The sequence below is a fragment of the Sceloporus undulatus genome, chromosome 3 (genome assembly GCF_019175285.1).
Source record: "Sceloporus undulatus isolate JIND9_A2432 ecotype Alabama chromosome 3, SceUnd_v1.1, whole genome shotgun sequence".
Taxonomy (NCBI): domain Eukaryota; kingdom Metazoa; phylum Chordata; class Lepidosauria; order Squamata; family Phrynosomatidae; genus Sceloporus; species Sceloporus undulatus.
This window is the reverse complement of record NC_056524.1, coordinates 194,021,552-194,035,518: the sequence shown is the minus strand read 5'-3', so window position 1 is coordinate 194,035,518 and position 13,967 is coordinate 194,021,552. Positions and strand designations below refer to the sequence as shown.

Genomic DNA, 13,967 nt, shown 5'->3' with positions numbered 1-13,967 from the left:
CCTCTTTTGCAAAAGTCTTTGGACTGTGGCTGGGAAGACAACAGATATTTCGTAGCTCTCTTTGAAATAAAGACAGGCAAAAAGAGAAAATGAATAGAGAATTAAGGTGGTGCTTTCTGGTATAACTGGCCCTGGCATGGCTTAATTTTGCCAGGCAGACCCTGACAGGATATCCTTCAACTCAGTTTTCAGTACAGAAAAAGATTTTTTCATGGAACTTCAGTATAAAAGAATTAGTTCAAGGTATCGATTCTGTTTTGTTATGATTAGTTAACGTAAAGCCTATAAGTTTTATGTCAATGCTTGCTTTTCAGATTAGAAATATGTGATAGATATAGATGCCCATGTGATTATATAGAAATCTATGATGGACCACACCGTACTTCTCCACTGCTTGGGAGGATATGTTATGGCTCCTTTCATACTTTTACATCAACTTCTAACATGATGGCTGTTAGATTCCGCAGCGATGTTGGTATCACAGCCAGAGGATTTTATGCCAGCTATTACACTATCCCAGCAGATCAGAATACAAGTAAGTGAAACATTATTGTAAATTTTCTTTTGTAGGATCATTGCTGATCCAGTGACCAGCCTGGACCTCAGTGGTGGCCTGCTTTGGGAACAGGCCGTGTGGTCACTGCAGTCCCGGCCCAATTGGGGATGGAGAGGTCAGAGGCTGCTCCTTCTGGCCCTCTGCTTTGGCCCATTGTTATATATAGAACCTGTCAACACATACAGTATATCTAAAGTTGTTTCCTTCAGCTAAACAGAAGAGAAGAGTGTGTGTTATAAAATTCTACTCTATTTATAGGTCATGTAACTAATGCAATAGCATTTATTCTGTGCTGTAATGACACTTGAGTGCTATGCGTATTTGCCTGAATGGTCATGATGAGTTCAAAGGACTGAGAAGTCCATGTATTTAGCCCCACCTCCAAGGCTGCACAGCTGTTCATCAATACAGTGGCCCTTTCCTCGTGCATTTTGGTTCTCTCGTTATACTTGTGTTGTCTCATCCATATGAGTATTCATACTGTCAATTAAAATATCATTTGTGAAACAGAAAACCCACAGCTATCTTCTTCTGAAAGTTAGTTTTACTGTATGATTAATTTGGTAGTGTTTGATCATCCTTTAGCTTTCTGTTATACCATTGTTTCTAATTATTCCACATTTATTAAATAATTGGTATGGAAAATCATGCAATGCTGGTCCATAGATTATACACTGATGAACTCAGTGCTTTACTTAGTCCCAGGTGATCCACTGCTGATCCACAGGTCAAGTCAGGATCCATTTAGTTTTAGACACTCACCATGCACATACAGCTTCATATTTTATATAGGTTTATTGCACAGGGCTTGGAGAATAGGAACGGAGCAGAACAGAGCAGAATGGGAAGGGAACGGAACGGGGGGAAATGCATATTACCGCATGGGAGAACATAATCCTGTCAGTCCATTTTATGTTTAAGTATTTTAAGAAGCTGCTTTGTCTAAGAAAAACTAGCCACCCTCATTTGCTAAGCAAGGGTAAGATGCTCTCACAGACCACAGTACTTACCTCCCAACGCTCCCTGCAATGTAATAAATCACAGTATAGAGAACCAGGGAACTCTGCACAGTGCAGGAAACATTGAAGGGGCTATATAGAAAACAATTGCTAAAATAAAGTATTACCTTATTTGTTAAAGTAAACTAATGAAACTTCTTTTTTTCCACTTTCCAGATCTTTTGTGTTTACCAGAATATATGCAAGCTGTCATTAGTAGACAATATCTGAATGCTAGAGGCTACTCTCCATGGGATGTCAGCTTGGCCGATGTATCCTGCAGACCAAAGATCACACCATATTATGTGATATTTAATATACCGTACAATGGCTGTCAAACCAGAAGAGATGTATGACCTTTGTATTTCATTTTAATTGCATGGCTTTCTCTATTTCTTTGTCCCTCCCTTCTTTAAAAACATGCTCTCAAACTTAAACACATATTTAATGCATCTTATGCTTAATTAAGTTGCTAATGTAGAATACTGCCATTTTATCTATTCTGCTAGCCCTCCATATCCAAACACTCCTTATTCGTAGATTCAAGCTCCTATGGTTTGAAAAAACGTAAAGCTTGATTTTTGCCATTTTATATAAGGGATACTATTTTACTACAGAATTGTATTTAATGGGACTTGGGCAACCACTGAGTTTGGTATCCACAGGGCTTTCTGGAAGCAAACCCCAGAGAATACCAAGGGCCCACTGTATGTCTATATTACACAGTCAAGTTGATTGAATAGTAGGACTTGGCAGTTACATTTCAATCTGTCATTATAGGACAATTGCATATGTATTGACTCTGATAGGGATACAATTTTTCACTGAGGCCTGAAACAAATAAGCTAAATAAATGGTTTCCAGCCTTTTGGGGGACATGGCATTCAGATGATGCCTGCCCCCAAAGCAGCCAGAAGCCACTCTGAGGCTGTTCCAAGGTGGCAGGTGCTGGATTTTTCAGGAGTGGATTTAATCTGCTCCTGTTGGAGATCAATTTGGGACCTCCAAGGTGGCCCACTTCAGGAGTGGTCTAAGTAGTCGCCATGGTCACAGCCACTCCTTCATGCCCATCTGCTTCACCCCTAAGTTTCTTCTTGAAGAAAGCAATGAGTACTTTTAACAATTTTCTTCCTGCTGCAACAAAGTATTCAAAAATCACACCACTTTCAAAGCCTATTTCCAATTTGGGACTTATTGTATACCAAAGTCACACCTGTTTGTTTTGTGCAGAAGACAGAATACTCTGCATAGGAATCATAATTTTCTACACATGAAATAATATTTCTGCATAGAGATCATGTTTTCTGTCCAAAACAACTCTGTGTGAATTCTGTGCAGGATAGGTCCTGAACTGCAATTTTTTTCATCATTCCTAGATTCTCCTTGTCAAAGTTTTTGAATTCTAGAAAAGAAAAATCTAAATTTTTTGACCATTTTGGAATTTTTTTTAAAATATTCTTTCCATACTTACTGTATTCACATTCTCTCTGAACACATTTGGCATTTAGACCATTCACCTTTTTTATGGTACTCTGCATGTAATGATAATAATGGCCAAGATAAAGCATTCGTATCTTAGAAATATTATTTTTGTTCATGTTTTAAACAGGCTGATGCTGACACCATTATTTATTCAAACCTGATCACAGTATCTGCTCCAGGAACCATAATTAAAAGGAAAAGTGATCTTCACTTGCAGGTCAGCTGCAAGATGCTGCAAGAAACTTGGATAGAAACAATGTATATTGCTAATGATGTTGTGGTGTTCAATGAAACTCAGTATGGTCAATATAGTGTCAATATTACATTTTTTGACTCATCCTTTTTAAATCCAGTGAATGAAACACCTTATCGGGTGTTATTGGGACAGAATTTATACTTGCAAGTGTATCTTCATAGCTCTGACTCAAATCTGCAGTTATTTTTGGACACATGTAAAGCATCACCCTACTACTATGATTTTACAACACTGACATATCCAATCATCGAGAATGGGTAAGGACTTTGCTTTCTAACACTGTGTGTACAACACTGTGTAAATTTACAGTACTTTATAAATAAAGGTTAATAATAATAGTGTCTCTTAGGTTATTTGGTTTTCTATAGGTAACATGGAATTCTTGATGTTTTTAGGTTTCAAAACATCTGTATATGGTATCATAGTAGATGTGTGTTTTGTGCCTTTAAGTTATTTCTGGCTTATGGTGACCCTAAGGTGAACTTATCACAGGATTTTCTTGGCAAGATTTGTTCAAAGGGGATTTGTCATTGCCTTCCTCTGAGGCTGAGAGAATGTGACTTGCCCAAGGCCACACTGTGGGTTTTCATGGCTGAGCAGGGATTTGAACCCTGATCTCCATAGTCGTAGTCCAACACTCAAATCCCTACACCCTATTGGCTCTCATTAGAAATTTGATACATAATTATAATATTCAACAACCCATTATTACTTTCTGTGTACTCCAGTCAGAGATGGCAAATTAAGAAAACCATCAAGCAATCATTGGGCTCATTCTGTGGTTTAAACCTTAGAATGAATACAAAAGACAAGAAAACAAATCACATAATGATTAAATATATGTAATACTGCCATCATACATGATTGTCTAGGCAGGTCATTGCATCAGCATGGATTCATGCAAAAATAATTATTCCCCCCACTTTGTTGTTTTTGTTGTTGTTGTTCTTGTGTGCCTCCAAGTTGTTTCTGACTTATGGTGACCCGGCCTAAACAAACCTATCCTGGGGTTTTGTTGGCAAGTTTCTTCAGATGGGGATTGCCATTGCCATCCTCTGAGGCTGAGAGAGTGTGACTTTCCCAAAGTCACCCAGCATGTTTACATGACCAAGCCAGGATTCATACCCTGAGCAGGATCAGGATTGGAGAAGCTAACTTGTAACCCATAGTTGGAATCCATCTTCAGCTTTGTCTTAACAGCCAAGCCACTACAGATTGCTTTGACCAAAGTTTAACTTACTTAATTGCATGTTACTCAGAATGTACTATTTCATCCTTATTAAGAGCAGTATTTCTCAAATGTTGGTCCTCCAGATGTTTTTGTCTTCAGCTCCCAGAATTCCTGATTGTTGGTCAAGCTAATTATTAAAGAAATAGCAGATTACTGTAATAAGAAAATTAGAATGTTCTATTTAGAGTGGTAGTTCATGTTAAAAATCAAGCTACTATAATTTAGTGTTGATAAACCAAATCTTCCTTTAGCTGGATTTCATACCTTCCTCTTTTCGAAGAAGCTATATGTAAGTTCTTTTTCCTAGTTTCCTTGAGATTAAAATCAGAGGCTTATAAGACAAAGACTGCATGAGACATTTTTATGCATTATTAAAAACAACAACACCTCTGCCTTAACTGAGTTGTTCCTTGTTCCTGGTGGTGGATAATTTTGAATCAGTATTCAACATTATAGAGAGAGAAGTTTGCATGTATTTGCAATAACTAGTTTCAGGAAAGTGAAACTTAGGGTTTATCTTTGGTACTGAAATGGCCTTATGCAACAGTCATTGTAAAGGTTATGATTACAGAGCTTTTTTAAAAAAATACTTAAACATTAAAGGCATGGTAAAAAAATCAGGAAGGTGAAAGCCATAAAATGGAATTCATATAACAATAATATTTACCTATGGATATGTACCCTGTTTCTCTTCTAAAAACTCTCACCACTAAGATGTAGCACTCCAGGGGACCAGGGTTCAAATCCTTACTTGGCTGTGGAAACCCACCAGGTGATCCTGGGCAATTCAGAATCTTAGTGTCATATGAAAGCAATGACAGACCCACCTCTGAACAACTCTTGCTGAGAAAACCCCATGATAAGTTCAACTTAGGGTTGCCATAAGTAGAAAATTACTTGAAGGCACATAAAGACAAGAATATCCTGCTCCTCTTCTAAAAAGCTCTGTGTACTTATGTTTCCTGAGACATCTCTTCCATCTGGACAGCAGACCTCTCAGCTTCAGTCCCAAAATTATATTAAGCATTCTTCAACCACAGAACTAGAATCTGTATGTTACCTAGAATTGGAGAGAGAAGGGTTGCTAGTTTACCCATTCTCCATTTCTGATATGAGATGCATATTTTGCCAGACATCTTTTTGTACTAAATCTGTCTAATGGAGAAAAACTGGAAAACATTGCCTATTATGGTATGTGATTTTTAAATTTTTTAACAATTAACATTGCATGTGGGAAATGAAACATATTTCAAGTTAACCATGGAAATACATTCTTGGAATCAAGTGTGTTTATATTTATATTGGATAAAATCTAGGTTTATTCATACCTGAAGTAGACCCATTTACATAAATGAGAAGTTAGTCATCATAACTAACTTAACTACCATTAAGTTAATGGTTTTACTCCCTCAGTTAAGTCACACATGTTTTGTTTCAGTACTCTTGAAAAGCCCTTTTTTTAAACTTTTATAATGAATTGTATATAGTAATTAAGAGTGCAATTTAGTGCAGTGTAATGTTATTTCATTCTATTTTCATGCAGGTGCATTAAAGATGAGACCTATGCAACTTATGGTTCACCAGATAGAAAGATCCTTCGGTTCTCCTTTCAAGCCTTTGATTTCATTCGTCACTATCCATCCGTTTACCTGCAGTGTAAAGTGGTGGTTTGCAGAGCCTATGACTATAACTCCAGATGCTATCAAGGTTGTGTTAATGTGTCTAGATCTAAGAGAGATACTGGCTCTTATGAAGAAAAGGTTGATGTCATTATTGGACCAATTGAACTTCAGCGGAATGGCATTCAGAGCAGAAATTTTGGTAAACCAAAGCAATACTTATTAGAGTTCTTTCTTCACTTTTCTGGTACAGTTCAATGGATGCTTCCCTTGAGTTGTTTGAGACAGCAGGCAAGATTAAGGCAGAGCCAACATTGTGAGCTGTGGTTTTTAGAGAGGCAGCAGCACTGCAAAGCAGGACATAATTTGAAATTAGAATTAGGACCAGTATTTTAGGGCACATCTGCACCATGGAAAGAATGCAGTTTGACATCAGTTTAACTGCCACCCTACAGAATCCTGGGATTTGTAGTTTTGTGAGGCACCAGCACTCTTTGGCAGAGAAGGCTGAAGACCTTGTAAAACTATAAATTTCAGGATTCCACAAGATGTAGCTACAGCACTTAAAGTGCTTTCAGACTGAATTATTTCTACAGCATAGATACATCCTTGGCCAGTATTATAAGATGCCTATGGTGTATTTTAGTTCGTCTCTCATCCAATGAGTAATACCTGGTGACTTCCATATTAGTGAGGCAGTGAAGCTGCTCCAGGTTGTGGTTAAAAACTTGAAAGGAAAAATCCAGTGTGTCAAACAGTACCTGCTAAATAGTTGGGGAGCCCCTTTAAAATTCAGGGTGAAACTTAAAATAGATTCACTGCCCCATTGACATAGGAGCACCAATAATACCTCTTTGTACAATCATACTTTCCCAAATGATTTCTTAATGCCAGTGCTGGCTGTACCATGTGAGGCAGTTGTCTCAAGCAACTGATGCTGAAGGTGGATAGCAATTAAAAGATAGAGCAGTCGTGGGCTGTGCAGCCTGCACTAAGTGAACCTGCTGCCCTCAAATGTGGTGATGGAAATTTCTGTCTCCAGTGTGGAATATTCAGCTGCCACTTGAGTCAGCCTCTCTCCTCAGGTGGCAAAATATCTTTGAATATCCCTGTTTAATTCTACTTCATGCCTCATCCCTACAGGTTATCCAATCCATTCTGGGTGGGAGCAACTTTAACCTGTCCCTTTGTGACACCTGTTTCGCTCCTTAGTTTACCTTCTCCACTCCACAACAGAAACATAGTTTATGGTGTATCTGAACTTCAGAAATGAAGTGGTTTGATATCACTTTAATTGCCATGACTCAATGCTATGGAATTCTGGGATTTGTAGTTTTGTGAGATATTTAGCCTTCTCTGTCAGAGAACTCTGACACCACAAGAAATAAATCCCAGGATTCCATAGCACTGGGCCATGGCAGTTAAAGCAGTGTCAAATTGCATTATTTCTGCAGTGCAGCTGCAGCCTTAACTCCTAACAGTTATTTGCTCCTCACAGCCATCCATCAGCCCATGGCTAATTCCAGTTAGGATCACTGTCCTAGCAGAGTGATAGATTGTCCTCAAGAGGCATGTAGTATGCAGAGGCTAGGAGGCATATATTTCCATTTCACAGAAAGTGTTATAGAAAATGGTATTATGCAAGTCAGTGGCCTGTAGACCTTTGGGGAAGAGGGGTTGGAATTATACATTTTGATGGCACTTCAAGCATGTAATCCATCACACCCTTTCTTATTGATTTGCAGAGACAGAACAACAGCTACAAGGAAATTTGGAAACCCACCATTCCCATGCACCCTACATAGTTGCTGCTGTTGTCTTAGCAGTTGCTGTCATAACTCTTGGAGGATTTATTTTGAGAAATAAATGGAGAAGACCAGTTCCCTATGAGATAATGTGAGAACTTTGGGACAATATGCAGCAGAGAATTCAGCATGTTTAAACTATGTCTATTTATTTGAATGATACAGCTGTTAGCTTGTTGGGGAATCTGACATTTGGCAAACAGGTTTTCTAAACTGTATGCTCAGTACCTGTAAGACACATATGCATGATTTACCTTGATTTTTCTTTTCTATGAAAATATAGGAACTGGAAAATATATTGTGCATGATCCACTCTTAATAAGCACTTGAAAGTTACACTGAGCTCCCTTATCTGAAATTTGTTATCTAGAAGAGACTTGAAACATGTCTTTAATTCTCCATTGAATGAATGAAAATTAATAGTACTTAGTTTGCTAACGTCATTGTATACAAATAATTTCAGATTTAATGTGGACCTGAACGATATCACTAGACTCAAATAAAAAATTATCAAAGATTCATATGTAAATCTCAAGCTTTTCATTGGTAGTTTAATCTAATAGACAAAGATTGCTGGCCAATTTCTGTCATGCTTTATACATCACTGATAGTTTAGTACAGTACTGCCATTAGTTGAGGGAACCCTTTTTATGACAAGCCACATTGTGATCTTATTCTTTCCATTCTGACTTTACTGAACAGCTGGACAATATGAGAAATACTAAAGAATTTCTTAATATATAACAGATATCAAGGCGATACACAGGACATGTCAACTCGGTGCACTCTGATAGAAACTCTTTAAGAATATATCTGTAAAATGTAGAAACTGTACTTTGTATTATGAATATCAAGCATCTTATAAAGAAGTTGTGGCAAATTATGTGTTGTATTATATATTTTTTGCTTCCTTTCAAAAATAACAGAAGAGATGTTACCTGTCAGGTCTAGCTTTGGTTCAGGTGCGAGACAAGGCAAGATGATGAGGCAGCAACACATGAGTAAGCTAAATGTCTTTAATTGGTTTATTGCCTGGTAAATTTTCCATAGCAGTATGTAATGGTAATAAGCAAGCTGAATGCTTCACTTGTTTTATTTTATTTATGTTTTGCTTTTCTTCCTTTATAAGACACATGGGCTACATCTACATTGCAGAATTAATGCAGTTTGACATCACATTAACTGCCATGGGTCAATATTATGGAATTCTGGGATTTGTAATTGTGGGAGATATTTAGCCTTCTCTGTCAGAGGGCTCTGGTGCCATAAGAAGCTACAAATCCCAGGATTCCATAGGGTGGAGCCATGAGAGTTAAAACAATGGCAAACTGCATTAATCTTGCAGTGTCAAAATGCATTGATTCTGTGAGCCATATTGGCTCACAAAAGAAGTTAAAGCAAAACTCAGGTTAAAACCAGTCACCTATAAAGTTAGAGAACAATTAAAAGCAACTACCATATATACTGGTCTGTAAGTCGAAAAACTATGCCTAAAAATTGGCTCCAAAATATAAGGTCGGCTTATATATGGGTCAGTATGCATGCTTAGAAATGTCCTAAAAGAAGCATGTCAGGACACCCCACTCTCCTGCCTGGACTGTGAGTTTGGAAAGATCTATTGAGACAATCATGGGGAGACAGAGTGCGGGTGGTGGAGTTTGCATAGTGATTGGATTTCTTTAACAAACTGCCATGGGTCAATATTATGCCTTTCTTCAGTGACTTTTTATCTAACCATGGGGATGTACAGGCTAGTGTTACATGCTGTCATGGGGGCATAGTGTACAACCCCTAACTCCACCCCCACACCGCCCACCTGACCAGACAGCGGGTGGTGTCATGCCGCATCTTCGGCGCAGCACTTACATACACTGAACCGAAGAAGCGGTGGAAAGGCCAGATCGGGGATGGTCCCAATCCAGTGAGGAAAGGGGTGGCATGGAGCCACCCCTTAGAAGCTGTCTATTGAGCCCCTAACTATGCATCCATCTGCTTTCTGTGTGGGGAGATCTAGTTCAGCTCTTTCCCGTTTTTCAAAGATAGCTGCCTCAACCAGTATAGCTAAGAGTGCTGAATGCTGGGATGTATAATCCAACATTATCTGGAGGACCTGACAGGCCAATTTTATATAAATTCATTAGGTCTATTTATTTGGTTCTTACAGCTGGATTTCAGCAAAACCTACTTCTTAAATGTTCAGCAGATTCCCATGCTTCTGGAAAGATTTAGCCTTCCCTCCTGCACATTGTCCACCTAGTTAATTAATGCCATCAGCATTGACAATGACAGCATGAGGATCTCACTGGCAGTACTGTTTTGCACCTACAGTTCCCAGTTCAGCAGAGGATTTAGGCCAGGACATGTCTACATGGGCCAAAAACGCTGGTTTTATGCAACCTTACTCCAAGCTATCAATGGCCTGGTACACACTGCCTGCAAAAGGCAGGCTGGAGCGGCCTCACTTTGTTGTGCAGCATTACCGCAGCAACCAAATAGCATGGTACCACTGCGCAGCAAAAAAGGAGTGCTTAGAAGCAGCTCCTCTTTGCTGTACAGCTGTGATGCAGCAAAATACTGTAGGATGGCGTGGCGATGTCACAGCAGAACAGCTCCATTTGGACACTGCAGCTGCGATGTCACCAATGCGTGTGACGTGTGGGAGGGGCCATGCAATCATGGTGGCCCCCACACGTACTAGGGTTAAGGGGCATGCGGTTGGTACGTGCTCCCTAATCCTAGTATCGCCGGGAGCATGGCGCATTTGGTCAGTCTGTACTGCGCCAATATAATCCAGGGCTAAAGTCCCAATTAGAATGTGGACTATTTTTACACGGTAGGGCTAGTTATGCACTGAATTGTCCCCTAGCACTGCCTAAATTGGATTTTAAAAACTCAATTTTGTTTTTTGCTCTAGATTTTGCAGGAAAATTCAGGGCACTCTGCAGTGACTATGGCAGGCTGTTTACACACATGTCCTGCTGTTCCAGCCCATGCCACCACTGTTGGTGCAAGTTGCTCCCTACGGGATTACTGTGAATTCCTCAGCCATGTGATCAATGCTGGGCACCTCATTTCTGATCTCAGAGAAAGCAAGTTGTGCCACCAAGAGGTAACACTGGGTGCAGAAGTAAGGCGGTGGCAATGGCGGCGGGATCCAGGCAGTTTTCAGACCAGAATGCTTCAGGAGCAGCCCAGAATACTCTGGCCAGTGTAGACAATCCCTAGTTGAAATAGCTTGTTTCTCCTAGGAGACTGTCTACACCAAACCATAAATTCATTATGCTGATTTTTGGCTGTGTCCACTGCTTTGCTATATTCTTCCCTGTTCCTATTTTCATCACTCTAATGTCAACATGCTAACAACATATTGATGGTGTGATTATCAAAGAATATACATGTACACTATTTCTGGAAGACTGCCTTTAAAAGTACCACAAAACTGCTATTCAAATAATTTTTATATGAATCAGAAATAAATGTTTATGACGTGATATCCTCCTTTGTCTGGGCCTCCACCATGGCTGTGATGAATACATTTCTGTGGAATTTCCTTGTAAATATTCCTTGTTTACAAATGCAGTCCTCTGTTTTCATTTCCTCTTTTTTTATGGTAGAGATTGTTGTTGATAGATTGTAGATTGTTTGAGATTCTGAGCTTTGCTTGAATGGTTTCCCATTGCTACTTTGCCACCTAAAATGCCAAAGCCTTGAAATCTCCTTGACCTTCTTGCAACCTCTCCTTTGTTTATTCATTCATTCCTTCTACTATTTTCCATTCTTGGCTGTCCCCTACTACCTTATCTTTAACTAATACGCATTGTTGCCTTTGTGGATCAAGGTACTTGGCTCCAGGCACATTTACCTGTTCCTTGATTTTGATTATTTCATCATTATTCATTCATCTTTGAGTTCTACCTCTCAGGAATCAGTGGTGTACCAAAGGTGGGGCAGCGGGAGCAGTACTCCCCAGGTGCAGGCAATAAGGGGGTGCATTGTCTGTTTGATAATGGTGGGTGTGGGGAGAAGAAAGACTTTTATCCTGACCGACATTCCTTCCATCACACTATTCTGTGTAAATGTTTCCTGCAGCCTACTCAAATTCACTCACACAATCTCTTTGTTATTCAGTACAATACAAGAAGGGAGCCAGTGTGGTGTAGTAGTTTGATCACTGGAGTAGGACACTAGAAGACCAGGGTTTGAACCCCTGTGTGGCCATGGAAACTTGTTGGGTGACCTTGGGCAAGTCACACTTTCTCAGCCTCAGAGGAAAGCAAGGGCAAACCCCTTCTGCACAAATTTTTCCAAGATAACCCAGTGACAGGCTCACTTTAGGGTCTTCATAAACTGGAAATGACTTGAAGGCACAAAACAACAAATATAAAAAGACTTTGGAGGAAAGACGGGATATTACTTCTGAAAAAAGGACACTGTGATAAAAAAGGAATGGGATGAGCTCACAGTTCTTAACTTGAATGACATTAATGCTTTAAAATTTTTAATCATTCTTTAACCATATCTCAAATCCTCATGGAAAGGGGAAGGGGGAATGTTGCAAGAGGTCATAGCAGTTCTGGGGCCAGGATACTTTGGGTTGCCTCATCCAGACAGGGCCTAAGTAGCTGATACAAGAATCTGATACATATTTTTAATGTGAAAATCTATAACCAAGGACAAAGCTGACTGCCAAGCCCCAACGATAATTTGAGGAAGGAGAAGCAGAAGAAAGAAGAGGGGAGACATAGATGCTTTGCTGAGCAGTATCTGCCTTATTTTAACATCAAGCTGCCTCAATCTCAATGGAGAGATGGGGTATAAATACAGTCTTCCCTTCCCTTATGCGGGGATCCATTCTGGACCTCCCCTCCCGCGAAAGAGAAAAAACACAGATGCACAAGCCCCATTCAAATGAATGGGACTTGTGCCTTTGGCAGCATGTGGCAGCATGTGCACCACTGTCTTTTCCGGCATGCGGCACTGCTCCTTCCGGCACAGCTTCCAATGTATGCGGGAAGCCATGCAAGCACCCTAGTTGTGTACATTGCAAAAATCCTTAGGCATGCCTTTAATCATTAATGTGGTGCAAACTGTTTGCTAAAGTCATTTTTACAGAATTCCCATGAAAAGTGTGAATCATGTAATTAAAAAAAATGAAAAAGTACTGTTTATATTTGAATTAGCTTTATCTATGGTTTGGTTTAAGGAACAGGAGATCGAAGTGGTCCCAAATTCCTCCTCTTCATACATTTATGCACTGCACTTTTAGAACACTTAAATAGAGTTTATGTAGAATATAAAAAGGTGTGGATTATTAAGAAATATGCACACAATCTCCTGAGCCTCCTTAGAAGACTCTAAAGCAGAGCTGGCTCTACAGATGTCTTAAGTCTCATTAGTTCCATTGACTAGGAAAGTAGTGTATCTAGCATATTTGATACCAGTAAGGATCATCATAGGCACGTTACACACGTGCCAAAGGGGCATATTAGAGTTAGAAAGGGGCGTATTAGGTTTGAGAAGGGGCGTCCCTTCCGGACGCTCCTCAACCCTAGTATGGACCGAGTCCGTACAAAATGACGGTGCCCGTCCACACGGGGGGCGCCATTTTGACGTCACAGACGCGTTGCGTCCGGACGTCGCGCAGCAGGAGTGACACTTAATTAAGGCACATTTCGGCTCTTCTTTCTTGCTGCGCCCGGGAACCGCACAGTTTGGTCGCTGCGGTTCCCGGACCTAGCAACTGGTGGCAGCAGCAGAGCGCCCTTCTTGGGCGCTCTGTAACGCGCCATTGTTTAGCACCTCCTCCTCTATCCAACAAAATTATTTTCAGTTATAATGGCAGCCTAATTACCTCCGGAAGGAAGCCGCAGCCTTGTTTACATCACAATGGTAGTGCCCATGTACACAGGATGCCGTATTTGGGCGGTCTGTACAACACCACAATTAAACATGAAATAATCATTAAACACAAATAATAATAATAATAATAATAATAATAATAATAATAATAATAATAATAA

The 13,967-nt window shown here is 39.8% G+C and overlaps 1 protein-coding gene across 1 annotated transcript in view; it reads left to right on the top strand.

Annotated features, from left to right (window-relative positions):
- Positions 1-13,967, top strand: part of LOC121925919 (deleted in malignant brain tumors 1 protein-like) — a 123,206-nt gene that overhangs the window by 56,912 nt on the left and 52,327 nt on the right. The window contains 8 exon segments of the mRNA XM_042458485.1: positions 315-535; positions 1,732-1,904; positions 3,164-3,549; positions 6,067-6,344; positions 7,888-8,038; positions 10,276-10,369; positions 10,862-11,056; positions 11,857-11,956. Of these exon segments, the coding sequence (XP_042314419.1) occupies positions 315-535; positions 1,732-1,904; positions 3,164-3,549; positions 6,067-6,344; positions 7,888-8,038; positions 10,276-10,369; positions 10,862-11,056; positions 11,857-11,956 (1,598 nt within the window).